Source organism: Drosophila novamexicana, unplaced genomic scaffold, assembly GCF_003285875.2.
Source record: "Drosophila novamexicana strain 15010-1031.04,08,12 unplaced genomic scaffold, DnovRS2.1 tig00000387-arrow-pilon, whole genome shotgun sequence".
NCBI lineage: Eukaryota > Metazoa > Arthropoda > Insecta > Diptera > Drosophilidae > Drosophila > Drosophila novamexicana.
Window position 1 is genome coordinate 3,797,816 of NW_020824800.1, and position 27,636 is coordinate 3,825,451.

Here is a 27,636-nt window from a genome sequence, read left to right on the forward strand (position 1 = left end):
GACTAGGCGGCGCTTCTATCAAAACTGTATCAAAATTTCTATAAAATGTACTCAATTTGATTTTCTTTATATATATTTAACTTTTTTTTTTACTATATGGCTGATTTTTTTTTTGTTAAATTTGATTTGTGGTTGTGTTTGCGTTTGATTTCTTTGGTGTTCAATTGCTGTGTTTCGATTTTAATATATATATATTTATTTTCAAGTCTTGTTTTCATTGTTGCATTCGGTTCATTGGTTCTCTGGTTTACTCTTACGGAATCGGGTTGTTTGGCTCGCAAATGCATTTTGGCGCTGAAACCGAATTCAAGTGCGTACAGTCTCTGGCCCATTAAAGGTTAATGCATATAGTTGAGTACAATGCAGTTAAAATATTTAACAAAAGAGTAAAATGAAAATTGAACACAAAAAATCAAATATTATTTTCATAATACATTTTATTTGTATTTTCTGTTTTCGTTTGTTTGCGGCTTAGGCGAGCGTTCTTTAAAAATTAATTAAGTAAAACTTTTCATAAAAATAGATAAAATATATATATATATATATATATATTTATATATATATATATGTATGTATGTATGTGTGTTTGTTTATATATATTGGTAGCATAAGCATAAGAAATTAAGAATCCATTTAAAATTTGCATGCACAGGCAAAATAATGATAATTATAATTATAAATTGTTGAGTTTGGTTAAAATTAAGAAAAATTAAATGAAACTGCGCTGCATACAAATCGCTGCATAATGTTTAAACAATAAATCACAAAACTTAAGCTAAGCACGTAAAATTCTAAACTAACAAATTTGCCGCTTCTTTTTTTTTTGTTATTTTCCTTTTCTTTCGAGACTTTTGCTTAAATATTAATTTTACGCTTAATCAGTTTTCTTAGATTCAGTTTTCATTATAAAATGTGTTGTTGTTATTTTCTCTTTTTTTTTACTATATAAACTTACTTAATAAAAAGCACAGTTATATATATAAATATATATATGTATGTATTTGCGTAGTATCGTATATTGTGTGTCTGCATACATTATGTTTTGTATGCATGTCGTATATTTGTTATGAAATGTATCAAAAATTTGACTATTAGCTACAGTTAACTATAATCCATATATAATATATATAGTTAATGTTTTTCTTTTGCTTTCGCTTCTATATGCCAGTTAATCGCGCTCTATAACCTTGCACATACATATACACACATCTAATTCGATTTATATATAAACATAATGATATCATTTGTAGCTCGTATTTATATATATATATATATATAAAGTGTATTATAAATATAATTGTGAATAATCTTTAGCTGCAACCACAACTTTTCCGTTCATACATATTTGAAAAACTATGTACGATCCAAACATAATCTGCTTTGCTTTGTTACTTAATTGAATGCCTTCATATCATAGCATATCTCAAATATCATTAACTTTAGCTCTTTATATAGTTCATATTTAGTTGTATATATTTATGTTGGTTTTGCTAATCAGTGCGTGATCCCAGACCAGAGACCAGTGTCGATCCATTGCCATCCCTTCCGCATCCGCTTAGTCGGTCAGCGTTTGGGCCACAAGCGCCAGCTGCTCTTTGAGCACACGGAACGAGGGACGCTCCTCGGGCCCATGCGACCAGCACTTTTTCATGACCTGCAAAACAAGAGGGCAAATGTTATATATACTGCAAATGCAAATTATTTTGATTATATAAAGTTGTAGCTTAAAGGAAACTCTCTTGTAGTCTAAGAAATCAAATGAAAAGTATTTTAAGTGTTGGATAATTATTTAATTTGTTCTTCCAATCGTTAACTTTACCAATTTCCCTAATATCGATAAGTATATATTGTAAGAAATGGCCTTTTAATCATAATGCGCTAGATACATCGAACTTCGAGATACTTTATATCTCGTAGATTATACAAATCACAAATGGTTCGCTGAAAGTCCAATTTGAAAGCTAAGATCTTGTGCTTTATGCTTATATATGCCATATATAACGCTTGAATCGAAGCTATGAACAAGAAAACCATTTAAGGCTGCCTTTGTCAGAGTGTGAGACCAAGGCAAGAATAAGCATAGCCGCTTCATTAGGTCTATACTTCTAGTCTAGGGTACACGCTAGTCAGACACACCCGATTGTTTTACTTTAGCATACAAATCTTATATATTCTATAACTTACATCGTATATCTCCTTGGCACACGACTTTGGTTTCTCTAGTATAATGCCGCGCTGGACACGCTCCACAACTTCGGTGTTCTTTAGACGGCCATAGGGCATTTTGCCACAGGTGAAGATCTCCCACATGAGAACGCCTGACAAAATATGGAGTACAAATATAGAATAAGTATATATAAACTGTGAAATAGTCAGGTCTTATGTGTCTGCATTTAAAGCAAGTGCAAGCCAAACGATCTTTTTGAACAAACTTTGTAAAAATGCATTATTGTGATCTTTCATCCTTTTCGGCAAATCCACCTACATAGGTGGAAAATGTGGGCTGCAGTTTTTTTGTGCAAAGTATTTAATTAAAAATTTGAATTTCATATCAACTTTGCCCAAACAAAGTCCTATTTTCCACTTAGATACGTGGATTTACACCAAATTTTCCACCTAGGAAGGTAGATTTGGCATAAAGAGTGAAACGCGTTAATAATGAAGCAACTTTTCACATTGGCGTATGGAATTTTTTAAAACCCCGTTCTATTATTCTAGAAATTCTTCAATCAGTTAACACAAGCATTTCTTAATTTATAGATCTACTCACCGTAAGCCCACACATCGCTTTTGGAAGAGAAGCGCGTGTAGTTGAGCACCTCGGGCGGTGCCCATTTGATGGGAAACTTGGTGCCGCCGGAGCTGGTGTACTGATCGTCCAGCACATAGCGCGCGAGTCCAAAGTCGGCCACTTTGACAACATTCTCGGAGCCGACAAGGCAATTGCGTGCCGCCAGATCGCGATGTATATAGTTGTGTCGCTCCAGATAGGCCATGCCCTTGCTCACTTGTATGCACATGTCCAGCAGGAGGCCCATGTTCCCGATGAGCGTATTCTCGTGCCGGCGCAAATAGTTGAGCAGCGAGCCATGCTTCATGTACTCGGTAACAATATAGATGGGACGATGCTTGGAGCAGACGCCATACAGCTGTACGAGATTCGGATGCTGCAGCTTGGTCATGACCTTGGCCTCCTCGATGAAATCATCCTCGGACATGGTGCCCTCCTTCATCATCTTGACGGCGGTATCGATTGAGCCGCGCCATTTGCCGCGACGCACCACACCGAACTGGCCCGAGCCCAGCTCCTCCATCAGCATCAGCTCCATGGGATGGATTTCCCATTTGTCGTGCGATAAGCCCGCCGTTGGTGGCACCGGACGATCGCAGGGCGATGACTTTAGCCGGCACGCCAATCCGCCCGAATTGTGCCGATGATAGTTAATCAGATCCGGGATTGTCTCGCAGCAGTGCTTCTCGCTCAGATAATACTCGCCGCGTGCGTTCTGCTTGATGTGGTAGTGCTTCACATGCGACTGGGGACTGTGAATGCAGAGAATATAACATTGATTAGCATTATAATTGATTCTCGTGCTGATTTATATGCCTGAGCTTGAACTGTGACAATCCGTCAGTCTGTCGGCTTTAGCGATATTTTAATATCCATCTAGATATTACCAGAACCTTTTGTGCTTTTCACTATTTTACCCATTTTCCACCTGTTCTACTTTGAACCCAATATATCCACGATAAGCCCATTTCCACCCAGGCAGGTGGATTCAAAGAAAAGTGTGAAACAAAATTATTCGAAAGATCTATAAAAAGTTTTGCTTTAGTCTGATGGGCTGCTAATCAAAAAAAAGGCAGCATTAGTAAAAATTAGCAAAAATATATTTTACAACCGTTTCCCACCAATTTTCCACAATTTCGAGTGAAACTTTCTCTTGCCTGCACTCACATCTCGTAAGTTAACTACTGTGAAAAGCTTGACTTTCTGGATATATAGAGTTTCTTCATCAATGAGTCAGTTAGTCAGTCAATTGGTCAATCGTTCAATGGGCATCTCTTAGACTATAATTTCCATTCCACACTTACACTTTGGTGTGCAGAGATAGCGTATAGAGACCCTTGGTCGATGACTTGCGCACCACAAAGCAGCCCTCCTTGTCGCCCTGCTTGAGCAGCGACTCGGCGCGTTGTCGTGACATGTCGCCCACATACCATCTGCATGGAGAAAGAAAAGATAAGTGGGTGTTGCAGAATATTATTGCTAAGCCTTACTCGTAACGCTCCAGACCCAACAGCGCCTTGGGCTTCACATAATTGCTGGGTATGTAGCCGACATTGCCGAGTGCATCCTTGACCTTCCACCAATGCTCCTGTGAATCGTCAATGACCTCGTATTCGGCATTCTGGAATCGGTTTCGTTTTTGACTATTTACTTGGTGATTTTAATTTGTAGCTTACCTTCTCCAGTGATAGATCGCCGCCTTCGATGGCTTTGAATGGATAAAGCGCCACCACGAGCTTGACAAAGTGTGAGTTGTCCTGCGAATATGAGGCAAGAGATGTTAAATGATAAGAAAGTGTGGACTGCCAAAGGTTAAAGAGCCTTGCTGAGTTTAGTGAGGATATCTTGAAGAACAAGCAAGTTTTTTATACAAAAACTTAAATTAAGATGGATAAATCCTATGGGTTCTATAGGAGAAAGTAGTCCGATAGGACAGATAAGACAAGTTGTTGTTCAGTTGTTCATAAACGAACTCAGTTTTAGATCGATATATCCTATGCGATCTATATGACAAAGGGGTTCGATTTGGATAAGAATCTGCTCAGATGTTGAAGGCATAGTTGAGTCAAGATATCTTGCAAAAAAGTGGAAGACTCAAAGTTGTCCAAACAAGAACCGATCGATTCTTGGCAGCCTAATTATAACAACTTTGATGCAGTTAATGACTGCAACTAAAAGAAACATGTTTTAGGGGGATAGCTCCACAGTAAGCTTCACATAGTTTAAGGAAGATGAACTTGACCTAAAGACTTGGCTGTTAATGCCGAGGAAGAAGAGTCCTCTTCTTTGCGCTACACAATTCGTGCAGGAGCTTATTTAATGGCAGAGAGCTGAAAACTTACCTTGGCTTTGGAGTTGGGCGTGCCGGGCGTTGGTATTCCGCCGGGCATGTTGGCATCTAACAAAGTGCCGTTGCCGTTAAGTAAAGTGGGTGACTGCTTGAACGTTGTCAGCGAGGACTGCACAAAGGATCAAGGATAAATGATAACAAATCAGTTGAGCTGCAGTTAACAATTGCATAGGACTTACCTGTGGCTGCAGCGATGTGGGCGTGCAACTGCCACCGCCGCCTCCTACGCCGTTCGGGCTACCCAAGCCTGCACCGCCAACAATGCCGCCAACACCGCCGACACCGACTCCGACTCCGCCACCGACTCCGACGCCGACGCCGACAATGCCGGAGCCACCTAGGCTGCCGGAGCTGTTGTGCTGCAAACTGAATTGACTGTTGGTCGTCGAGTTGTTTGGACTGATGCTGCGTGTCGAATTCTGGGCTGGAGAACTGCCGTTGCCTGAAAAATGCACAGCAAGCGGAAATGGAAAACGGTTACAGAAAGCTCAAAGTATGCAAAATAAGAAAAAACCTGCACATATAATTAATATTTGATATCAAGCACACGAAATGTCATTTGATTTTGATTGCAAGCAAAAGTTTGGTTTGGTTTGGGTTCAAGTTCGTTGCCTAAGTCGTTCGTTTTCAAGGCGCACAAATTGCCGGCAAATTGGCAAAATTCAAAACCAAAATCAATAAGAAAAAAAAGAAAAACAGAAATAGTTATCAAAAATAATAATCACACTGGCATACAAAATGCTGGCTCAATGCTCGTTTGCGGTAATTAGCCCAGGCAAAGTATCGAAAATCGGCTTAAAGACTCAACTTGACTCGTGTGCGCGATTCTTGCCAAGGTTAATTACGCCGATTCGGCACTGACAAAAACAGTTAATAGACGACCGCTGGAGATGCCAAGGCGACCCAACGCCCACAGCTGATGAACAGGCAGCCAGCTGAGTGGAGGGGAAAGCGAGGGGGGAGGCGTAGGAGCTGACTGACACGTCTGTTGACTTTATCTGTGGATCAGCTCCAGTGTCTGTCAATAATATATTTGACTATATGCAAATCAAACGAACTAAACAAAAAAAGGTGCCAAAATAAAACAACAAGAGCGCCCGACTGGCAGATACCCTGTGCGCAGTTTTGCAACACAATTTTGAATGCATTAACTCTTCAATAACATCTTTGATAGAATGTGCACAATTTCGGCTTAAACTCGATATATATCGATATATATATCGGTTTTGGGCATATGGGAGATTTAATCGAAAAGAAGATTAAATAGATCTGAGTATGAAAAAATGTAGAAAATCAGTCAATTTAAACATCTATAACTTTTAAATTCTCCAAGTTAAACTTAAAAGTTAGGCATAAAAACCGATATTTATCGATTACGAAAATTTAAACAAAACGTATAGACAGAATTTAGATAAACTTCTAGCTCCAAGAAATCTTTCTTAGATCGATGCGATGTCATTTCGACTTTTTAAGCTGATCAAGAATATATAAATGTATATATAGATAGATATAGTATAGATATAGATATAGATATAGATATAGATATAGATATAGATATAGATATAGATATAGATATAGATATAGATATAGATATAGATATAGATATAGATATAGATATAGATATAGATATAGATATAGATATAGATATAGATATAGATATAGATATAGATATAGATATAGATATAGATATAGATATAGATATAGATATAGATATAGATATAGATATATATATATATATGGATGTGGATATATATAAAGATATAGCTCTATATATATATTTATATCTGCCTGTTACATGCATATGCACAACTTCAGTATACCCTCTTGCAATGGACACAGGGCATACCAAAAAAAAAGTTCACAAAACTGATCTCCAAATCTAACCCCAATTAAGAAAACTATTTCAGCTGTTTTTTTTGTTTTTGGCTGTTTTGTGAGCTGTGGGCGACTTATGCAACAATTACACACGCACACACACACACACACACACACACACACACACACGCACACACACACAGATGCACGTGTTGTGCTGCGATGAGTAAGCAGCGTTCAAATTCGAGTACTCGCTTTTGTAAGTACTTCAATGCTGCGCGTACTCGAGTAGGCGCCTCTTGAAGCCGCTTGCGCAGGCGCACGCTCGAGAATCGAATCGAAACGAAAAAAAAAAAATAGAAACAAACAAACAAATAAAAAAGTGAAGGTTAATCGAAGCGAAAGTGAAGCGATTTCCCAAGCTTGCGTTCACAGCTATTTATTTATAATAATATACATTAATATTTGTAAATGCCCTGCGGATCCAGACACTGGGAAAAATAAAAAGAAAAAAAAACGTGGCAAAAGCCAAAACTTTTCAATTGACCAAACAATTTTTCAATATCGCAAATGCGGGCCACATTTTTCATGTGAAAACTCACGATGTTAACTCGCCGCCTTGCACACTTTGTTTGCCCCTCTCCCTCTCGCTCTCTCCCTTTCTCTCTCTCTCTTTCTCCTTCTCTCTCGGTCTCTCACGTTGTCTAAACAACAAGCAAAACGTGACACTGGAGCCTGCAGGCAGCTCCAGCTCCAGCTTCAGCGACGGCGCCAACAAAAGCGGACAAATAAAAATTGGAAAAGAAATGAGAAAAAAGCAAAATAGAAAGTTTTTCTTTTCCCATCGCACTTGCCGGCGCCGTCGTGTGGCTTTTCTTATGCCATTTTCCATGCAAATGAAAAGCGCCTGCGGCATTATTTTCATTGTCTGGCAAAGTCGCGACGCAGACTGTGCACAGCGACAATTAGAGAGGGAATGACGCGTATGTAATCTAATCGTTATCGATATATAATCGAATTGTTATCGATATCACGTACAAAACTGTACTAGCACGTGAAGTTGGTTGCGCTTAGAAGTCATTAATCGATTCCGATTCGATTTTGTTTAAAATTAAATGTAGTATGAAATATAATAATGAAATAGGCTGTGCTTAGGTTTTCCAGTAAATATATTACCCCTTCGAGCATTTTCTCAAGCGTATTAAAACTTCGTTGTGACTGGGAAAAAGCTTTAGTTCAATTATTTCAAGCTTTCTATCCACAATTTTCCACACACACACACACACACACACTCAAATAGGCCCCACTCAGACGGAAGCATATATACTATATTTTATATGCTTATGATTTGGGGCGCAATATGGGCGTGGCACGTGTACAAGCAGCCTGACAAATTGTCATTATCTGCCGCCGCAATCGTGTTTATGGCCAATTGTGTAATTTTCTTTGCATTTTCTTGCACTTTTTTTGCTTGGCAAATTGTTATGCAAATTTTAAGTGCAGCTGCCAGACCTTGCAACTGGCAGCAGCTACAATTGTCGTTGCCAGACTTTCGAACACGTGTTCTATTGTTGTTATTGTTGTACCTGTTACTGGTACACCCGATCAGGTGAAACTGTGCTTCGAGTCGTGCTCAAGCGTGACTCAGTTTGTGACGCCCACTCAAGCTAATGTTGTACAAATATATTGAACTATTGAAACAAGTTGTGCGGCCTTTTGATGCCAAAAGGCAAATACAAGAATTGTATACAGTGAAGACTCGACTGACGAACCGGGTTGTTGCAAGAACAACTCATTTTTACTATGTTACTATTGAACTATTGTTGCCAAATGTGAAATACAACAATTGTATACAGTGATGACTCGAACTAACGAACGTGCTGAGAACAACTCAAATAGCAGACCTCAATACTTTTTCTTAAATATTTGAATTCTATTTTCTTATTTAAAAGTTAAAAGCTGCTCATTTTTGTATAAAAACAAACTCCCCAAGAGAACTTAAAACAGCTCGAAATCTTTTTGAAAAGTTTTCATTATATGTTAAAATACCAAAATATATCGATAAAGTTTTAATATATTCAAAAAGAAAGTTGTTTAAGAATCTGCACAGATATTTGCCCAATAAGTTTTCCCATCTTCTTCATTTATTCGACATATGACAAGAAGAGCTCTGTTAACATGCCAAAAGGGTTACAATTCTAGCCGCTCGCCTTAGCGAGCTTTCACTGTACTTAATAAACTACTTAATCAAGTTGTGCGAGGGAATACAAGAATCGCATTTTTTGTTCATCTTTTTTGGATGGATTTGGTTTTGCGTCATCTGCTTCTGCTTCTTACCCAGCTTGAGAGCCGATAAAAGCATCATCTCAGCTTGAAGTCGTGCGGCACGCTCAAGATCTTTGGTTTCTTAAAGATAACTCGAGTGGGTCTCACTTTTATTTTTTTCTTTCGAAATTAATTGCAGTCAGTTTTCAATATTTGTGTCAATTCACTTTCACATAAATCACTTGTTCGATTGTTCAGTTATTTGTTGACGTTGTTGTTGCTGTTGTTGTTGTTGTTGCATTCGCTTTGACTACAGTTTAAAGTGGTTGTCAAACTGGTTTCATGGCTGCTTCCTTTTTGCAATTCTCTTGTTGTTGTTGTTGTTGCCTCTGCTGGCATTTCCATGCTACTTGGCCTGACCTTTAGGCGTACGACGCTCTGTGCGATCTCTGCTGCGACTGGCTTTTACCGTTACACGTTTAGCCTGGCCCCCAAGCGCTTCCTGGCAACTGCTCCAGACTGTATATATACACTATATACTCTATAAATTTATATATATATATCTATATTCTTTGTATATATATATTTGTTCGATTTGGTTTCTTTGACTTTCAGTTATTTGCTTTACTGTTACTTCTTCAGCTGCTGCTTCTTCCTCTTTGGCTTTCACGCAATGGCAGCGGCAGCCATTTTGAAAAACAAAATATTTATGACAAGACGCAATGTTTTTTTTTTTTGTTAGTATTTTCTTTTGCACTGCAACAACAACAATAATAAGCGTCAGCAACTCGTTAATAATATTATTATAAATATAATTGAATTATGCATTTAATTATAGGTTTATTATATTGTTTGTTATATTTCAAAATTTATTTAGCGCGTCGCGAACTGTTTCTGTAAATGTTTAAAAGCCAACTGACAAAACGCCAAATGAAATTTTGCTAGCTAGCGACAGCAGCAGCAACAACAACAACAACAACAACAACAACAACAACAGCAACAACAACAGCAGCAGCCGAAGGTGAGCGACGACGCTGGCAAGTGTAGAGCAGAGCGCACGACGAACGCATGAATGGCAAACGCTGAGAAAATGAAACAACAAAAAAAAAAAGCGGCTTCAACGTCAGCAGCGGCAATAAACATAAAGTAAAACTTAATTGTAGCAGCAGAGCAGAGCAGCAGCAGCAGCAGCAACAACAACCATAACAATCAGTGCAGGTGGCAGCGACGCAAAGAGCAAAGCTTTTAGCAGAGAGCGCACGCGGCGAACTGAAGTTAGTAACAAGCAACAACAACAACAAGTAGCAGCGACAGCAGCGGCGACAGCGATAGCGGCAGCGGCAGCAGCAGAAGCCGCCAAGCGCAACGATTGAAGACAACGATGGCTGCTTGGGCAAGACAGAGGCACAGATCAAGACTTCTGCCCATTGGGCATGTGTGTATGTGTGTGTGTGTGTGTGTGAGGCAATTGTAACTGTATATTTTAAATGTTAACAGAGAGCAAAAGGCAGCAGCGCCAAAGTTCCAAGCAACAATTACATCAACAACAACAGCGCTGGGCAAATGAAAAAAAAAAATCAAGTAACAAGTTGCACACACACACACACACAAACACACATAAGCACTTGTATAATACGCAAATTCAAGCAAAAAGCCGCAGACAACACAAAAAACAAAGTGCGTTGAGTTTTTGTGTAAAGTTTTTTTTTTTTCATTTACTGCTGTAATGTCGATGAAGCAACAGAAAATGCACAAAAAAAAAACGTTGTTGTTAAAGAGCGCAAAACGAAAGAGCGAGAAAGCTTGCGGAAAGAGTGCAGCTGGCGGCGGGGGGTGTGCATGGCACGAGACAGCCAGCACAAGACTGCCTTAACGAATTTACATTTATGTGCTTGTACTTCAACAGAGAGAGAGCGAGAGAGTGTATACGCTCTCTCCTTATGTTGTAATTAAACTCTAGTCATGGCGCATTTGAGGCGCTGCCTAAAAGTAGGCAGCGCAAAAGAGAGCACTGCTCAACATAAAGTCAAAGCTCTTGAGACTAGCAGCAACAACAATTAACATGGAAGATCCATTAGTTGGCTGCTCTGTTGTTATGCTATAGTCATTGTTGTTGCTGCTGCTGGCGCGTGCAGCGACTGCACTTTGTTAACACCTAAAGAGAAGCAAAGGAAGACAAGCAGACGCAGCAGCAGCTGCCATCTAACATTTTATATAAACAGCGTGAAAGAGACAGAGAACAAAAAACAGTTTAGCGCCTCTTTTTAACACACGCTGAGGCGCGAGAGCTGCATAAGAATGCAAATAAGATAAAGCTCGAATTAAGACAGAATTACGCAATTATATAAATAAAAAAAAATAAAAATGAGAAAAAAATATATATGTAAAAAACAATTTACAATAACAAATTAAGGTTAAATGTTTACATCCGAAGCTCATAAAAAGCGTGTGAAAAATGTTGTCAACCAATTTACGATTTGCATGAAAAAAGAAAACTTGCGAATGCGAAATAATTACAATAAAATTGTAGAAAACAGCAAAACAAACAACATTCAGACAGGAAACTGCGAAACTAAACAAAAACAATTTTTAATCATTATTATTGCTGTTGTTGTTGTTGTTGTTGTAGCATTTTTATGCAAATGTAGGTTAATAACATTTGAGCGCATGCGCGACGCGCATACAAAATACCAACAACAACAATAACAAACAACAACATTGATTCATGCGTAATAAACATTTTGAGATTTAATTAGATTCAAGCGCAAAAACAAAATTGAGCAAAAAACGGGTAGAAACTGTGATAGGCAAGTGTGCTAGACTAGCCAGATACCCTGTAGATAAAAGAGCAAGAGATGGGAAGGCATGGCAATTGGGAGAGAGATTTGAAGAGTGAGATAGAAAGAGAGACAGAGAGAGAGACAGAGAGAGAGAGAGAGAGAGAGAGAGAGAGAGAGGAGGGGAAAGGGAGACAGATAGCTTTAAAATCAGATGTTAACCTCGAAAATAATGCAGGAATTAATCAAAAGTGCCTGACTAGAAGTTACCCTGTAACCAACCACACGTTGTTACGCTTCTTCGATATTTATCGATAATTATCGGCCTATCGATAGCTTACAAATAAACTTCTTTTGATCGTGGTATACACGAGTCTACAAAACAAAATTAAAAGCATATTCTTATAATCTTAGCAAATAGCGTGTTAATAGGGGCTAACAAATCGATACTTATCGACTACATGGAGGCAAGTAATCGATAAATTTCAGCAGAAATGAATGTGCTTTAGTGTGTGTGTGTGCCCACAGTTCTTACAGTCTCTTAATTAAACTAATTGCGATATCAACCGATATCCGACAGTTACATGCCCGTTACAAGTGCATTTCGAATGTTTACAGGGTATACAAATGCAGGCAACTATGTGTGCAAGCACTATTACAAGCTGCATTAACGCTCGGGCGCTAGAACTGTGGGCGTTGATTCTGAGTTTGATTAATTGGCCAAAGAGCAATTTATCGGCCGATTGCTCATAGCCAGAATCGTGGAATGCATATCAAGTATGCGCAGAGTGAAACAAACAAAAACAACTTCATTCGTTTTTGCGGAAGTGCAATTTCAGCTGGGTGCGAGGAAGCGCTGCACTCGACCTGGGGAAAGAGGGCGCGGGGGTGGGCGAGTGGCACCCAGTTGTCGGGTGTAAATTCCTGTCAATAGGTCTGTCCGTCAATGCATAAGCAGTTGTTGTTAATTATTATTTACCGTAAGTCACGTATATTATTGCGAAATATTCGATATGCACTGAAAAACTGCTGGCCATATAAGACTAATTATTTTAATGGGCGAAAACAAATATGACATCATCGACAAAAAAAAGGAGAACTTTTTAAATAATTAAAATAATTCAAAGTATAAGATATAGTCAAGTGTACTGTTATTTGCGTTGTACGAATCGGAGATGTCGCCTCAATTTCGCAAGCTTGTAAAAAAGCTGGCTAGAAATGATATTTAAGGCAAAATTCAGTTGAGAATACAATTCGACAGTCTGAATAACACATATTCATTCTTTGACAGAGTCTTAAGACATTTAACTAATTAATAACTTAATATATATAAAGGCAGCAAGATAACTCTTAAGAAGGTGAAGAAGAAGCAGGCTGAAATAGACCCTAATTGTTAGTACTTGATTTTGTTCCCGAACAACTGAAACTAACAAATCTATTCTTAATGGAACAACAGAGATTTAGATATTTCAACGTTTTCTTTCATCTGCCTCAAACATTTTCTTTATATTTTTAGCCTTTCTCCACATTTTCACTCTTAACTTATATTTGAAATATTATTCTTATGCTCTTATATTCTTATACATATATATATTCTTCCCTTACAGTTTTACTTTTATTTAACTTTTTAAATAGATCTGTTATTCTTCATTTCTCCCCCATTTCGACCAATTTTCTCATCGAATTTCCCCGCCTTGAAATGATATTGAATGTTTTTATTTTTTTTGTTAAATTGTCTGTTGCTGCAATCTCCAGGCCCCACCCGCTGGCTATGTGCTCAATTAACGCAACATAAAACAAGTCAAATGCAAAGAAACAACAACAACAACTTGATTTACATATGAACAATGACAACAACAACAATCCAATTCAATTTGGAGCCAAAAAACAAAAAGTTGCCGCACTCAAAAGATATTGTTTATAAATGTTGTCTAGTGAATGTCGATGTGGATGCTCGACAATGATGATGGCGTGGATTTTGTTTTATGCATTTATAATGAAACCATTTAAGAGACAACAACAAACAACAACAAACAACAACAACAACAACAAGCCACAATCGACAACAACAATCGCCGCCTGCAACTTTGGCGAGTTGTTAATAAATTGATTGTTGTAAAAGCGCGACTTTTGGCCCAGACGAGTCGATAAGCAACTTTTGTTGCTGCTCTTTTGACCTTGACTAAATGTTGCCGTTCTTCTTCTTCTCCTTCTTGCTGTTGTTGTTGTTGTTGCTGCTGTTGTCGCTTTTGGCTGCGCATCGGCGTTTTGTTATTTTGTGCAATACAATTTTTCCCCATTTTTCAGGCTGTCAATAATCAAATTTGTTGAACTCGCTTCATGGCGCTTTTTATGCAAATTTGTTGTCGTACATTTTTTAAATACCCCTTGCAAATGTTCTCTGAATGGGGTATATTAGGCTTGGCATGGGTTTGTAACAAGCAGAGAGGTTTAGGTAGCAGCTCTAAGGATACAAAGCAGATCAAATTTCATGAAAAGTATCGATAACTTCTCTTAAATTACCCGAAGTCGATAGTAATCGATAAATATCGATTTGAAGTTTTGTCTTTACCAGTACAATTTACTTTTGGCATCCTGACACTCCCTTACCCACTTTTTAAGAGGTATAACTTAATGTTTTGCTCTATGCTCACATTGAAATGTTAGCTTAAAGCCCTGAAATTTCGATAACAATCCTCATGTTAGCTAAATGAAGTACGCATGCGCATTACAGGGTAACTGCTAGTCGTGCACGCTCGACTAGAGCACTCTTAGTTGCTGCTGGCTGAAAATGCCAACCGGATATTCCAGCTAAAAGAGATCTCTTTAACCATGGCCGAGCGACACGTAGAGCAACGTGTCCAGCGACGCACAGATTGGAATTACAACAACGTGAATTAAGTTCACGTTAAGAAAGTCGTTTTAACATTTAGTTTTCAGCTTTAGTTTTACAGCTCAGCTGTTGCAAACGTGCCTGATCCACAGTTATTTTACGGTCAGCAGCAAAGGCTGAGCACTGGGAAATGGGAACTGAGAACTGAGAACTGGGTAACTGAGAACTGGGTAACTCCCCCAGGTGCCAGTTAAAGTCAAGTACCAACTGTCAACTGCGGCTGACGTTTTTATCGGGCTTTGCATTGGCAACAGCACACGGCTAAAAATGCGCAAATGTGTCACAAGATATCAATTTGCATTGCGGCACGATTCTGCTCGGCTGTGACGTCATGTTCGCCATGCCATGTGACAGCCTGTTCGATATGTATCGTTATCGATGAGCACGACCTAAACCGAGAGAAGTATTTAAATAAGGCTGAGAAGTCAGTTATTGCCAGCTCGTAAATACGTAATGCCGGAAAAGTCATGTATCTAGTGAATAGTTGTTGCAGTTTTTCTATTGTCACGAAAAGATCGATAAATATCGTTGTATGACTCAAAGAATTTTCAGCGAGTTGTTTAAGAGTATAAAAGGCGGTCTGTGCAACTAGATATGAACCCAATCTGTAAATGATATTGTTATATAATAACCAATAACAATTTCGATACATTTGATTGGGTAGATAATCGAATTAATTATTATTACTATTTTTGATACTAAGTCTGAAGGTCTGAAGGGCAATGCGACAGCCTTAACACTCTGTTTGCTACTAAAAGTTTTCTGCGGAGTTTATGAAAACTTTTGTCAGAAATAAAACCGATATATGTTGTTTTATTTTCCATCGATTTTATGTGCTTACTTTAAGCCATTTTTCTATAAGCTATCGACACTATAATTACTTATTAAATGATCGGGAAATATATAAGTATATATATATATTATAAAAATCGTTTCTTAGCTATCGATAACAGGGCATGTTTTATAATTATAATTTCTTAGCTATCGATAACAGTGAATATTTTATATTTATCGTTTCCTAGCTATCGATGACAGTTCATATTTTATGATTATCATTTATCAGCTATCGATAACAGTGTAATATCGATTGAAGGCCGTTATAACAAACTGATATACCCCCATTTAGCCTGATTTGCCTTAGTGGTATGAAAAGGCAAAATTGATTGGCCCCGCTGGTCAATTGCTTGACCAACTTTAAAGCAGCCGGCACTGGCAACAACAACAACAACAAGCATTTGGCCCCATAGTCAAGTGGCTGGTTGACCGTTTGGCTCAAATTGCAAATGCAAATTGCGAATTTTTGTGGTCATTGTTAAGTAAAGGCCATAAATAGGCGCACAGCCAAAGCATCAGCAACAACAACAACAACAACAACTTCAGTTAACAACAATGCAATAATTTTATTGTCAACTTTACATTTTGTAACTGCCAGCTACAACGAATCACAGACAACTTATGCAGATACAGAGACAGAGACAGATACAGATACAGATACATTCACGGCGCTTGCCCCTTGGGGGCAGATTTCAATCTAGCCTATAATTGCCTTGCATGAACAAAGAAGATGCACACAAGCGATTAGTTTGTACGCACGAATTAGGGATGTGCACTCAACAAAAAACTTCGATATTTTTATCGTTATCGAAAGCGATATATTAAGGCTATACATCGATATTTGATAGAATAGTCTATCGAGCGACTAAACGGGCGCAATACAACGATTTAATTGAACCTAATTCACGCTAATTTGCGATAAACAAAATTCTGAAGCTATTCTTAAACACTTCTGAAAACAAGAAATTTTCCCAAATTCCAATTTATCGATAACTTTATCGATAAACGAGACACATCGATTGTATGCAACGATATACAACTGTTCGATATGTTTAGTTTATGTTCGAGTTGAGAAACAAATCAGATTCTTTTTATTGAAAGTAAAGTTAACATACGAGGCGCAGCCCAAGCTGGCAGCTGAATTGACATTGATGCATCTCTATAAATAGGTATGCATATTCTTGCCACGCCCATTTGTTGATTTCCTTATTGGCACGCTTGGCACTTTCAGTTTCGCTAAGCTTCTCTTTGGGGCTTGGCTGGCTGCTAATTCATTTCAATTATGCAATTGCCGCATCTGCTGTCTGCATCTGCGTTCCTTTAGCTTGCATATCGTGTGCCTGTCATGCCACTTCATCATCATCATCATCATCATCAGTATGATCATCATGATCTTGTCGATCATCTAATAACCGCCTGCCATCATCTACAGCCTTATATTTAACATAATTGCTCGGGGCTGCGCAAGCGGGCAGAAGAAGAGAACACTTTTTGCCTTGTAATGCCACAAAGTGCAGCTGGCAACGCCGCCTGTCGCTAAACACAGCTTGCCAGACCTTGTGATTATCGACAGCGACGCCTCCAGATGTGTGTAATATAGACAAAAAATATTAAAAAAAAAAATAACACCATAAGTTATACGATATTCGTATTCTGTTCACAGTTGCTAAACGCTGCGCACACGCCTTTGGCAAACTTTAACCCATCATGTTTGCTTTCACTTAAAATGATATATGTTTTCCGAAATAATATTCCATATTTTACAATATTCAAGAATTCGAAATTCTTTTGTAAATTAGCATTTTAGACATATGAAGCCAGAAGTTCCTGAAGTTCGTCTTAAATCAAGATCCGTCGGAATTTTTATATTATTATATTAATATTATTATTATCATTGATTTTATTATTTTTTTTTCTTATTATTATTATCATTATTATCATTATTATTATTATTATTTTTTTTTTTTGTTCTTATTATTATTATTATCATTATAATTATTATTATTATTATTATAATTATTATAATTTTTATTATTAGTATTATCATTTTTATTATTATTATTATTATTATTATTATTATTATTATTATTATTATTATTTTTATTATTATTATTATTATTATTATTATTATTATTACTATTATTATTTTTATTATTATAATTATTATCATTTTTTTTATTATTATTATTATTATCATCATTATTATTATTATTATTATCATTATTATTATTAGTATCATTATTATTATTAGTATCATTATTATTATTATCATTTTTATTATTACTATTATTATTGCCTTCTTTTATTATTATTATCCATTAATGCAGATTCCGCTTTGAAATAATATCCTACAGGCCCGAGCTGTAAAATTTCAGACTTCCACTTTCACTCTCATTCCACTTAACCTAATATAATGTCGTCTGCTGCGTTTCGCTCACATTATTCTTTATTTTGTATTATTAACATTTTGTTTACCTTCTTTGGCCTTGGAGCTGGTGAGGCTGTGGCCGATGTGATTCCAGAAGTTGAGGCGACAGCCAAACACTTTCATTTCCTTGACGCGCTCCTTCATGTTGCCAATGACGCTTGTTTCGGCCAGACTCACGCAGGGTATCATTACTGCAACTACAACAGATTGGTAGTTGCCAAAACAACAAACGCGCGCGTTTTCTGTGCGTTTTTCGTCGCGCTACGCAAAATTTCTATGCAAAATCTGACAAGATGCAGCGCAAAAATCACAGAAACATAAAAATTGAAATTGAAATTAAGGAATTGTTGTGGGAATTGAATTTATGGCAATTTAAAATCATTTGACGCGTTGCTGGAAGGGCGCGAGATGTGCAGGGGTGAAGGCAATTGCTTCACTTGTTTGTAATTGTGATTGACAGCGACGCACACACACACACACACACACACACACACTTATGTGTGTGTGCGACTTGTTACGCGTTTCGTCGTTTTAACGCTTTTTTCGAGTGCTCGTCCAACGCTCGCGGAAGCGTTTTTTTGGCAATATTTTTCTTGGCCAACTTGAGTTTTGTCTATTGCACGCTTTAATTACCAAAACAAATTTATATAAATAATAAATCGCAAGCTATGCGCAATGTTTCAACAATCAATCAAAACTAGCAAAAACTATCAAAACAAAAAAATGGGTAGATAAACTCAGTTTTGATACCTTAACTACAAATACCCTTCGGTAAAATAAAGCTACAATATATTCTAATTCTTTTATACTAAGTCAAAACTCTATATCTAGCACGTTTGTTTCTAAGGGAACTACATGGATTATCTTTAGGCAAGAGCTTAGTGGGAGCCCGAACTCATTATGCTTAAGCAAGGGCCAAGCCGAAGGCTTAATACCCTTAGAAAAATATCTTTTATGCGAAAGTTGCATTCACGATCGTATCGATTTGTTTCTGCTGATGAATTGGACGAAGAGAGAAGCTTATCATTGCTGAGTCGAGATATCCTGATAAACATAAAAACTTCATTTTCATCCAAATTTTCCAATGACAGCTATAAGAAATAGAGCTGCAGTCTGATCGACCCCGTTGAATGTGCCGAGAGAAGCACGAAAACCAAGTTTCATTGCATTAGCCTCACTGGAAGCTCAGTTCACATAGGTTAGAGACAGATATACCCTTCTCTACTTTTAGTATGAGATATTTCCCTCTCTGCGTGACACATTTCGTGACATTTCATTATAATACCCAATCCATGGTTACCCAGGGTATCTACTGCAAATCACACCAACAGAATTTGCATTTGTCAATTTGTCAATAAATCAATCAACATCAAAATCAGCTGCTGCTGCTGCAATTTTTAACGATATCTCTTGATTTATGTTATTAAACGCGAAACGTGCTTTGTTTGCATAGCTAATCAGAAAATTCATAAACAAGAGATTCTGTGAAGAACAAAACCACGAAAACTTGATGCGAAATTGCGTCATGAAGATTCGTCAATAAAAAAAAAAAAAAAAAACAAAAACAAGAGAAACAGAAACAGACTAAATAACAACAAAAGAAACCGGAAAGAAACAACAAAAACACAAACAATAAAAACACGTAATGACAATAAATGAGGTTAGTTTCAGCTGCTGAAGTTGCAGTTTGCAGCCAAAGCTAATGATTGCGATAATGATTAAAGATCAATGAATAATCTTGAGAACCGAAAGTCGGTTGAGGTTAAGTTCCGCCTACCCCCCTCCCCAACCCCAAGCATTCCTCAAACAATCTATCAATAAAATCATCTTTCGAGCAATTCGCTTCGGCAATTGTTTAAAGCCAAGATCTTAATCTTTATTGATTTTCGGGCGCCAATGAAGTAATGAAGCAACTAATGAAGCAAGTGATGAAGTAACTAATAAAGTAGCTAATGAAGTAAGTAACTATTGACGTAACTAATGAAGTATCTAATGAAGTAACTATTGAAGTAGCTATTGAAGTAACTTATAAAGTAACTAATGGAGTTTCTAATGAATTATGCAACTCCTAAAGTACCTAATGAAGTAGTTAATGAGTAATAAGTCATAAAATCTAAGAATTATTAAAATTTGCTTTTCATGGTTGGATTTTTAAATAGTTCTTTGTTTATACAATTTTAAGTGTTCAAGGTAAAAGCTCTCGACAGTATTCTCTGTATTTTCTTTATTATTAATAAAGAAACTTTGAAAGTTGTTTTCTACTACTTTCCACTACGCTAAATATTTAAATGATTTATTTGAGCTCAAAATTTACTTCAGATTATTTAATTTATACAGTTTAACACCTGCGCTTTAAGCGTCTATTTCTGTTTTATTTGATCGCATTGTGGAAAATCCATCCGATCAGATAGTTGAAATTCTTAAGATAAACATTGGCACAAGGCAAGAATGTGGGTAATACCCGCCTATTCTATCTGTAAATTGAAATAACGTTGTTTTGTTGCCCGAGTTGATCATAATACGATAATCATAATGATAATCATTGTCATTATGATGTTGTTGATGATGAGACTTAAAAACCTTGAGCCAACACACATTGGCGTCTAAATATCTATGTACGCATATCTGAATCTATTAGTTTAAGTATCTGTATCTGTATCTGTATCTGTATCTGTATCTGTATCTGTATCTGTATCTGTATCTGTATCTGTATCTGTATCTGTATCTGTATCTGTATCTGTATCTGTATCTGTATCTGTATCTGTATCTGTATCTGTATCTGTATCTGTATCTGTATCTGTATCTGTATCTGTATCTGTATCTGTATCTGTATCTGTATCTGTATCTGTATCTGTATCTGTATCTGTATCTGTATCTGTATCTGTATCTGTATCTGTATCTGTATCTGTATCTGTATCTGTATCTGTATCTGTATCTGTATCTGTATCTGTATCTGTATCTGTATCTGTATCTGTATCTGTATCTGTATCTGTATCTGTATCTGTATCTGTATCTGTATCTGTATCTGTATCTGTATCTGCATCTGTATCTGTATCTGTATCTGTATCTGTATCTATATCTTCAACTCTTTCTGTATCTATATTTCCAATTGTATGTGTATCAATATCTCCAGCTGTATCTATATCTATATCTCCAACTGTATGTGTATCTGTGCCTGAGCCGTAGGCGCAGTTCAATGAGCTGACAGTTAGACTTGAGCTTAGCTGCTGTTGCTGCATAATTAACATCAATTTTGACTTGTTGTTCGCTTTGTACACACTATAAATCAAAACTCAATCAAGCAAAAAGCAAAATCTAATGAACTCTACGAAAACGATTGCCGATAAGAAGCCGAATAAAAACAGCCATAAAAAACGAACGACTGAGAATAGAAAAAAAAAAATAAAAACAGCAATTGCCCAACAACTGTTTTTAAAACAGGCGCAAATTGGGCGTGGCAAGACTTCATAACAAGTACAAATCTGGAGATTTACATTTAGGCAATTATTCATAATGGAATTTTTTGATTTTTCAACTGAAATAGGGTGGGCAGAAGATATTAAAGCTTATTGAGACGGACAAAATAAGTTCAAAATATAGAAGAAAATGGATTTTGAGAAAAAGTTCCGAATGAAAAGTTTAATAAGTCTGAACTTTAAGCAACAGATCTGATAGAACAGATATGCAGATATATTCAGTTTATTCAGACTATATCTGTATCTGTATCTGTATATACATCAAAAGTTATCTAAGCAAACATCGGCCAACTGAACGAAATTCATTTTGTTTGGTTTTCCTTCATAATATATATCCTACATATATAAACACATATATAGAACTCTGAACAATTCAAAGACCTTTGAGCTAGTTAAAAGACACTTTAATTAAAAACTCTCGAATAATCTGGCAAACTTTTGCGAATAAACAAGCTTAAATGCATTTACCTTAAGTTCAAGTTAAATTTACAGTTTATAGAATTACAAGTGGGCTATAAATAATAAAAAAAAAAAGTTGGCGAACATCTGGCGATAACTGTACGCTCAAAATTAACGACCAGAAAAAAAGCTCTAAAATCTTACAAAAAAAAAAAAGTTAAGATATAGTCAAGAGAAATTTGCAATTAAAAAACCCGCTGCGCTTCCTCGACTTAAGAGCTAAGATCGTATCTGTAAAGGTTTTTGTTGCTTTATAGACAGATATATGGCACAGATGAATACCCTGTAGTTTGAACTTGCGAAGAAAGCGTTGCGTATGCATGCAAATATTTTTTTTTGGGAGGAGGAGGAGAACGAGGAGGGGGAGGCGTGACAGTGAAAGAAAGCAACCGTTTTGACCTGATTCGAGTGGACGAAAACAACAACAACAACAAGAAGAAGAAGAAGATAAATAAAAGCAATATGCGAAGCGTGCACAAAGCAAAGCGCCAAAAACAGAAAAAAAAAACAAAATAAAATAATAATCGTATAATAAATTTTAAGGCGGTCAAGCGTTGCGACTTTCAAAGTTAACAACAAGGGCAGAGGGTCTGCCATGAGGGGGAGGGGGAGAGGGGCAGGAGATAAGGAACAGAGGCTGCTTTCGCTTGTCATCCAAATGAAAAGGGGGCACGTCGCTGACCTTGACCCGATCGCTCGGCCCAATAAATATGCAATTTTATTACAAATCAATCCCCCCTCCCCCCTAACATCGCTCACTTACCCTTCCCTTCGATCTGCGCTTTGCCCGCAGCACGTCGCGAGTTAATTTACTTTGGTAAATTGTTAACGGTACAAATGCAAACCGAGATGCAGTGCACAAGATAGGCAGAGAGGGGGGCGAGGGGCGGGGCAGGGCGAGAGTGAGAAAGAGAGTGGGGAATGGTGAACTAAAGAAACTTGTTTGGCCGATTTGCGGTTGTTGTTGTTGTTCTGTTTCGGCAGCAACCTTCGAGATGTGCAGTAATAAGAGAGTGCGCGAACTAGAGAGAGAGAGAGAGGGACAGTGGGAGGGGGGTGTGCGCACAGGGCGAGTGCAGAAACCACAACAAACGAGCAAACAACCTTTTTATTGCCGTACCAGCAAAAACAACCGTTAGCTGAAGGATCTGCACAGCCAGAGCAAATGTGTGTGTGTGTGTGTGTGTGTAAGAGAGAGAAAGAGAGGGCAGAGGGTCGCAGTGCAAGGCAAGACGTGCAAACAGTGTTGCAAAGAAACACAAAAAAAAGCCAATTTCAGCTGTAATTAAAGCAAAACAATAGCTAACTTTAATTGTAAATCGTTTTTCAATATAGAAAAAAGCAATTAAGACTAAAATTTAACTAGCCCAATATAATTTAATTAGTTAGTTATACTTTTTAATTATTTCAGTTTATTTTGTTCCTTTCAATTTATTTTAAAATAAGTGCCAAAATACTAGCCGCAGTGCTGGGCAACGTTTTCTATTTGCATTTAATTTGAATATATGTTTGCAAATTTCTTCGAAATTATTAACACTATAAAAAAGCTAAAGTTGAGAGCAAAAAGCTAGGTTTGACTGTGGAAAAAAGGCTAAATTGGCAACAGTTACTAACGCATATTATAAATTAGCCATGCCCAGCAAAAGTTGCAGTTGTTTGGCCTGTTTTGGCATGCCAGTCGAAAAGTGGAAAATTCGTTTTTCCCGAAAGCTGCATAATTAACACACACCTTTCGTCGCTTGCTGTAATTGAGATACACTCAAAAAAATAAACAAGAATATTGATGCTTAAATCAGGTGGAAAACTTTGTTTAACTCTAGTCAAGGCAGAAAGTTCAGAGAGAAAGAAAGTTGAGTTAAGTCTAAGAATGAAATCAATTTGGGAAGTTTTGAGCTTTAATTGAGTATATTTTACGCTTAATTCAAGCTGGCAAATTCTTGTTAAAAATCGAGACGGATTCATGTTTAAATTTTGAACTATTCTAAAAATGAAATTCTTAGTTCTAAAACTCTTTTTTCCACTCACAAATTTTCCTAAATCAAGACTTTAATAGAGCTTTAATAGAGCTAATTTTAAGCTTATTTCAAGCTGGCAAATTCTTGTTTGAAATCGAAATAGATTTATGTTTAATATTTGAAGTATTCTAAGAATGAAATTCTTTTAGTTCAAAAACTCTTTGTTCCAATCACAAATTTTCCTAAATCAAAACTTTAATAGAGCTTTAATTGAGCTAATTTTAAGCTTATTTCAAGCTGGCAAATTCTTGTTTGAAATCGTGACTGATTCATGTTTAATATTTGAAGTATTCTAAGAATGAAGTTCTTAATTCAAAAGCTCTTTGTTCCACTCACAAATTTTCCTAAATCAAGACTTTAATAGAGCTTTAATAGAGCTAATTTTAAGCTTATTTCAAGCTGGCAAATTCTTGTTTGAAATCAACATATATCTATGTTGAATTTGTGAAGTATTCAGTATTTTAAGAGCTAGGTAGTTTTGCTGCGTGCACCTTTTGGTGGCATGCACTACCTGTAAATGCCACACGCAAACAGACCCTAACTATTCGTAACTATCCCAATTACCAAATGCCGTGTACGAGATGTTTGCCCATTTGTTGGGTTCGAGTTTTTGGCTTTTATGATCTCTTGATGCCAATCGCATTTACCGGGAATTAGTGACCGTATTGGCTGGGTGCGAGTTCCATGGTTTCTTCGTTTCGGTAGCGCTATCAAAATATTTGTAAGTCCCTGTCATTTATGGTCAGGTTACATTATGCGAAGACAGTAACAAAATGAAATGCATTTTACGAGTGAGTGTGTGTGTGTGTGTTGCTTTTTTTCTGCCTTTTTAACGACAGTTTGAAGCCAACCTTTAATGTTGTTTGGGGTTTGGGGGAATCTAACTTCGTATTTTTATGGGCCTCTTTCGTATGAAAGCCAACAAAAGAATCACTGAGACAAAAGCTTTCGTGTTGAACTCGAGTCGAGGTTTAATTGATTTCTATTGAAATTTGAAACGGAACTTTAAATGCCCTAAAAAAAAATCAAGAAATGCAACAGAAAAATGTATTTTTTTTTTACGATTCAGTTGAAAGTCGTGAAGAAAAGCATAAAATAGTTGGCCTAGAGTAAGTTTGGCATTATTTTAAGGAACATGATGAAATCAGAGAAAACAGCTTCATCTTAACAAAATCCAATGAAAAACAAAGTTGAGTTGGATTTAAATGCCAGATAGATAATATAATATGTGTATACACACAAAGTCAAGAACTTGAAAACTTCGGCAAGTCGCAGCTTTATGCATAGGCTTCAATACACCTGGAAGCCGAGCGCTACGTGATAAGCAGACTTAAGCATTTGTCTGCGACGTGACTGGCCTCAAGATCCAAAAACACAAAACAAATAAATTCCTGATAAAGCCAAACAAAACAAAAAGAAAAAGAAAAAACAACTCAAAACCAATTGCAAGCAACTTGGATATAAAGAAGAGATTTCAAGATCCTGTTTACGGCATATACAAATATTGAATTACACAACGAGAAGGTCACATTTCGGTTTACGATTCGTCTGGGGATCGGCTTAGGATGGTTAAGTGCTTGCAGCTACCTGCTTGTGGAGAGGTCAGGTACTTTTGCAGCGGCGCCTGCGCGCTAATTGGTAGAAAGAGACAGAGAGTGGGTTAGGGAGAGAGACGGCACAGAAGAATAGAACAAATTACAGTGAAAGCTCGCCAAGTGCGACGTTTGATGAGGACATTCGCAGCAAAGAGCATGTTAAAGAATTAACATTAAAATATACAACAGAATCTCTTTTAAGCAGTTCGTTAGTAGAGTTTTCACTGTAGTTCATTTGTTGCATTGTTTCCAGCAAAAAATTTCCCTTTTGAGCACTTAAATTCAGCGACACGTGCCTAGGCCAACATTTAGTCTTGCCGCGCATTAACATTTCTGCATAGCATTAACAGCTACATTAACATGAACATTAACATTTGCGTTGCAGAACAACAACAAAAGCAAGCGGCGCAAAAGAAACAACAAAGACAAGACATAAATGTAAGAAATGCTAGCCAAGCTTTATGTTTGCATGTTTTGTCTCTGTCGCACGCAAAAATCATAAACTCGCCCGCTTTTCCCTTTTTGTTATTTGTTAAAGGGTTTTTGTTCTCACGCAAGTTTCGTATGGTATTTTTTATATTTTTTCTTAACTCTTTTTTTTGTACAAGTTAATTAACAAAAAAAAATGGAGAGCCAAAGATTTTCGTTTTGTAGAAGCTGCGCGTTAGATAAGCAACAACAACGACAGCAGCGGCCCCAAAGCGGAAAGTCAAAAAAAAAACAAATAAACGAAAAAAAAAACTGCGCACGCCAAAAAAGAAACAAGTTAAACAGCTTTGTGCTTGGCGAGGCGGCGTTGCCAGACTGTCGCCAAGCCCCATAAGAGCTGGGTGTATGCAGCTAAATGCAAGTGTATGTGCGTATGTGTGTGTGTGTGTGTGTGCGTGACATAAGCCACTTTTACTGTTAGAAATGCATTGGGCAGAGATGCGCACAAATTAGTTTAAGTAGGTTTAAAAAATTGCGCGTCAAATGATTTTTAATTGGCATTTTTGTATTATTTAAATTATATGTATTTACATATTTCAGTTGTTATTTATTTGTTGTGTGCTACACTTGGGAAACTTCACTAGGATTTCATTTGTTGTTGTTGTTGTTGTTGTTGTTGTAGTTGTTGGCTTTGATTTACATTTTGTTGCCGCCACGTTTTGCCCATTAACAAAATGCAATTAACTTTGACTGGTTGTTATATTTGACAATTATCATTGCATGACTTTGGTGTTGTACTTATTTATTTATTTTATTTTATTTGTTGTTTGTTCGTTACTTTTCGCCTAAATGACATTAAAAGCGCAATTTGCGACGCCAAGAAATGTAAAAATAGCAACGAGATTATTAACAAAACTGTCGGCGAGTCGTTTGCTCTTTAATTTAATATATTTTATTTTTTAAATTTTATTTTGAATGGCACACGCGTTTAACGGCAAAGCAAAGACGTGAATTAGCAACGCGCGCAGCGCCTTTCTTAAGCCTGTTGCGCACTCAAAGACGGCTCGTAAGCAACTGAACGAAGTCGCAGCATGTTAGTGCGAGCAGAGCGAAACAAGTTGAGGGCGTCCGCTGCGGTGAGCGATTGAGCGACTGAGAGACAGAGAGAGAGAGAGTGAGCGCGAACTGCAAGACGACAGTGCAACTCTCTTTGAGAGTGGAGCAGAGCGCACATTTTGGGAGTTGATGTCTGCCATATGGGAGGAAAAAAGTACATAAACAAAATCAGGCAAAGCAACAAGAACGCAATGCAGTTGTTGTTCAACACACATACACACACACATGCACACGTATATACAAACAGCTTGTTGTTGTTGTTTGGAGTCTAGGCAAATCAATGAGCACACTTACACTTACACTTACACTTACCCATACCCATAAGCGGTTACAGTTAGAGTTTAGTTACGTACCTGTAAAGAAAGAGTGGGAGAGAGAGAGAGAGCAGGTTAA

General features: G+C 37.1%; 1 protein-coding gene across 2 annotated transcripts; it reads right to left on the bottom strand.

Annotated features, from left to right (window-relative positions):
* Positions 1 to 136: 136 nt before the first annotated feature.
* LOC115759842 (tyrosine-protein kinase Btk29A) lies at positions 137 to 27,636 on the bottom strand. 2 transcript variants are annotated; one of them, XM_030700936.1, is made up of 10 exons: positions 26,719 to 27,636; positions 18,201 to 18,438; positions 5,321 to 5,583; positions 5,134 to 5,250; positions 4,468 to 4,548; positions 4,282 to 4,412; positions 4,096 to 4,224; positions 2,771 to 3,543; positions 2,185 to 2,318; positions 138 to 1,654 (listed from the first exon to the last, which is right to left on the bottom strand). In XM_030700936.1, exons 2-10 carry the CDS (start codon positions 18,340 to 18,342, stop codon positions 1,556 to 1,558), a joined length of 1,869 nt encoding a protein of 622 aa, XP_030556796.1. In that variant the 5' UTR covers positions 18,343 to 18,438; positions 26,719 to 27,636; the 3' UTR covers positions 138 to 1,555. The 2 variants fall into 2 exon arrangements, with proteins under 2 accessions (XP_030556797.1, XP_030556796.1); XM_030700937.1 differs by lacking the exons at positions 18,201 to 18,438; positions 26,719 to 27,636 and adding an exon at positions 9,294 to 9,718 and having other exon boundaries at positions 137 to 1,654.

Bases quoted from the DNA above. Each gene is read 5' to 3' on its own strand.
- LOC115759842 (XM_030700936.1), bottom strand. From the start codon at position 18,342: ATGATACCCTGCGTGAGTCTGGCCGAAACAAGCGTCATTGGCAACATG. The intron at 4,413-4,467 runs GTAAGCTACAAA...AACCGATTCCAG, and splicing joins GCGATCTATCACTGGAGAAG to AATGCCGAATACGAGGTCAT. The intron at 3,544-4,095 runs GTAAGTGTGGAA...CTGCATTCACAG, and splicing joins CTATCTCTGCACACCAAAGT to TCCCCAGTCGCATGTGAAGC.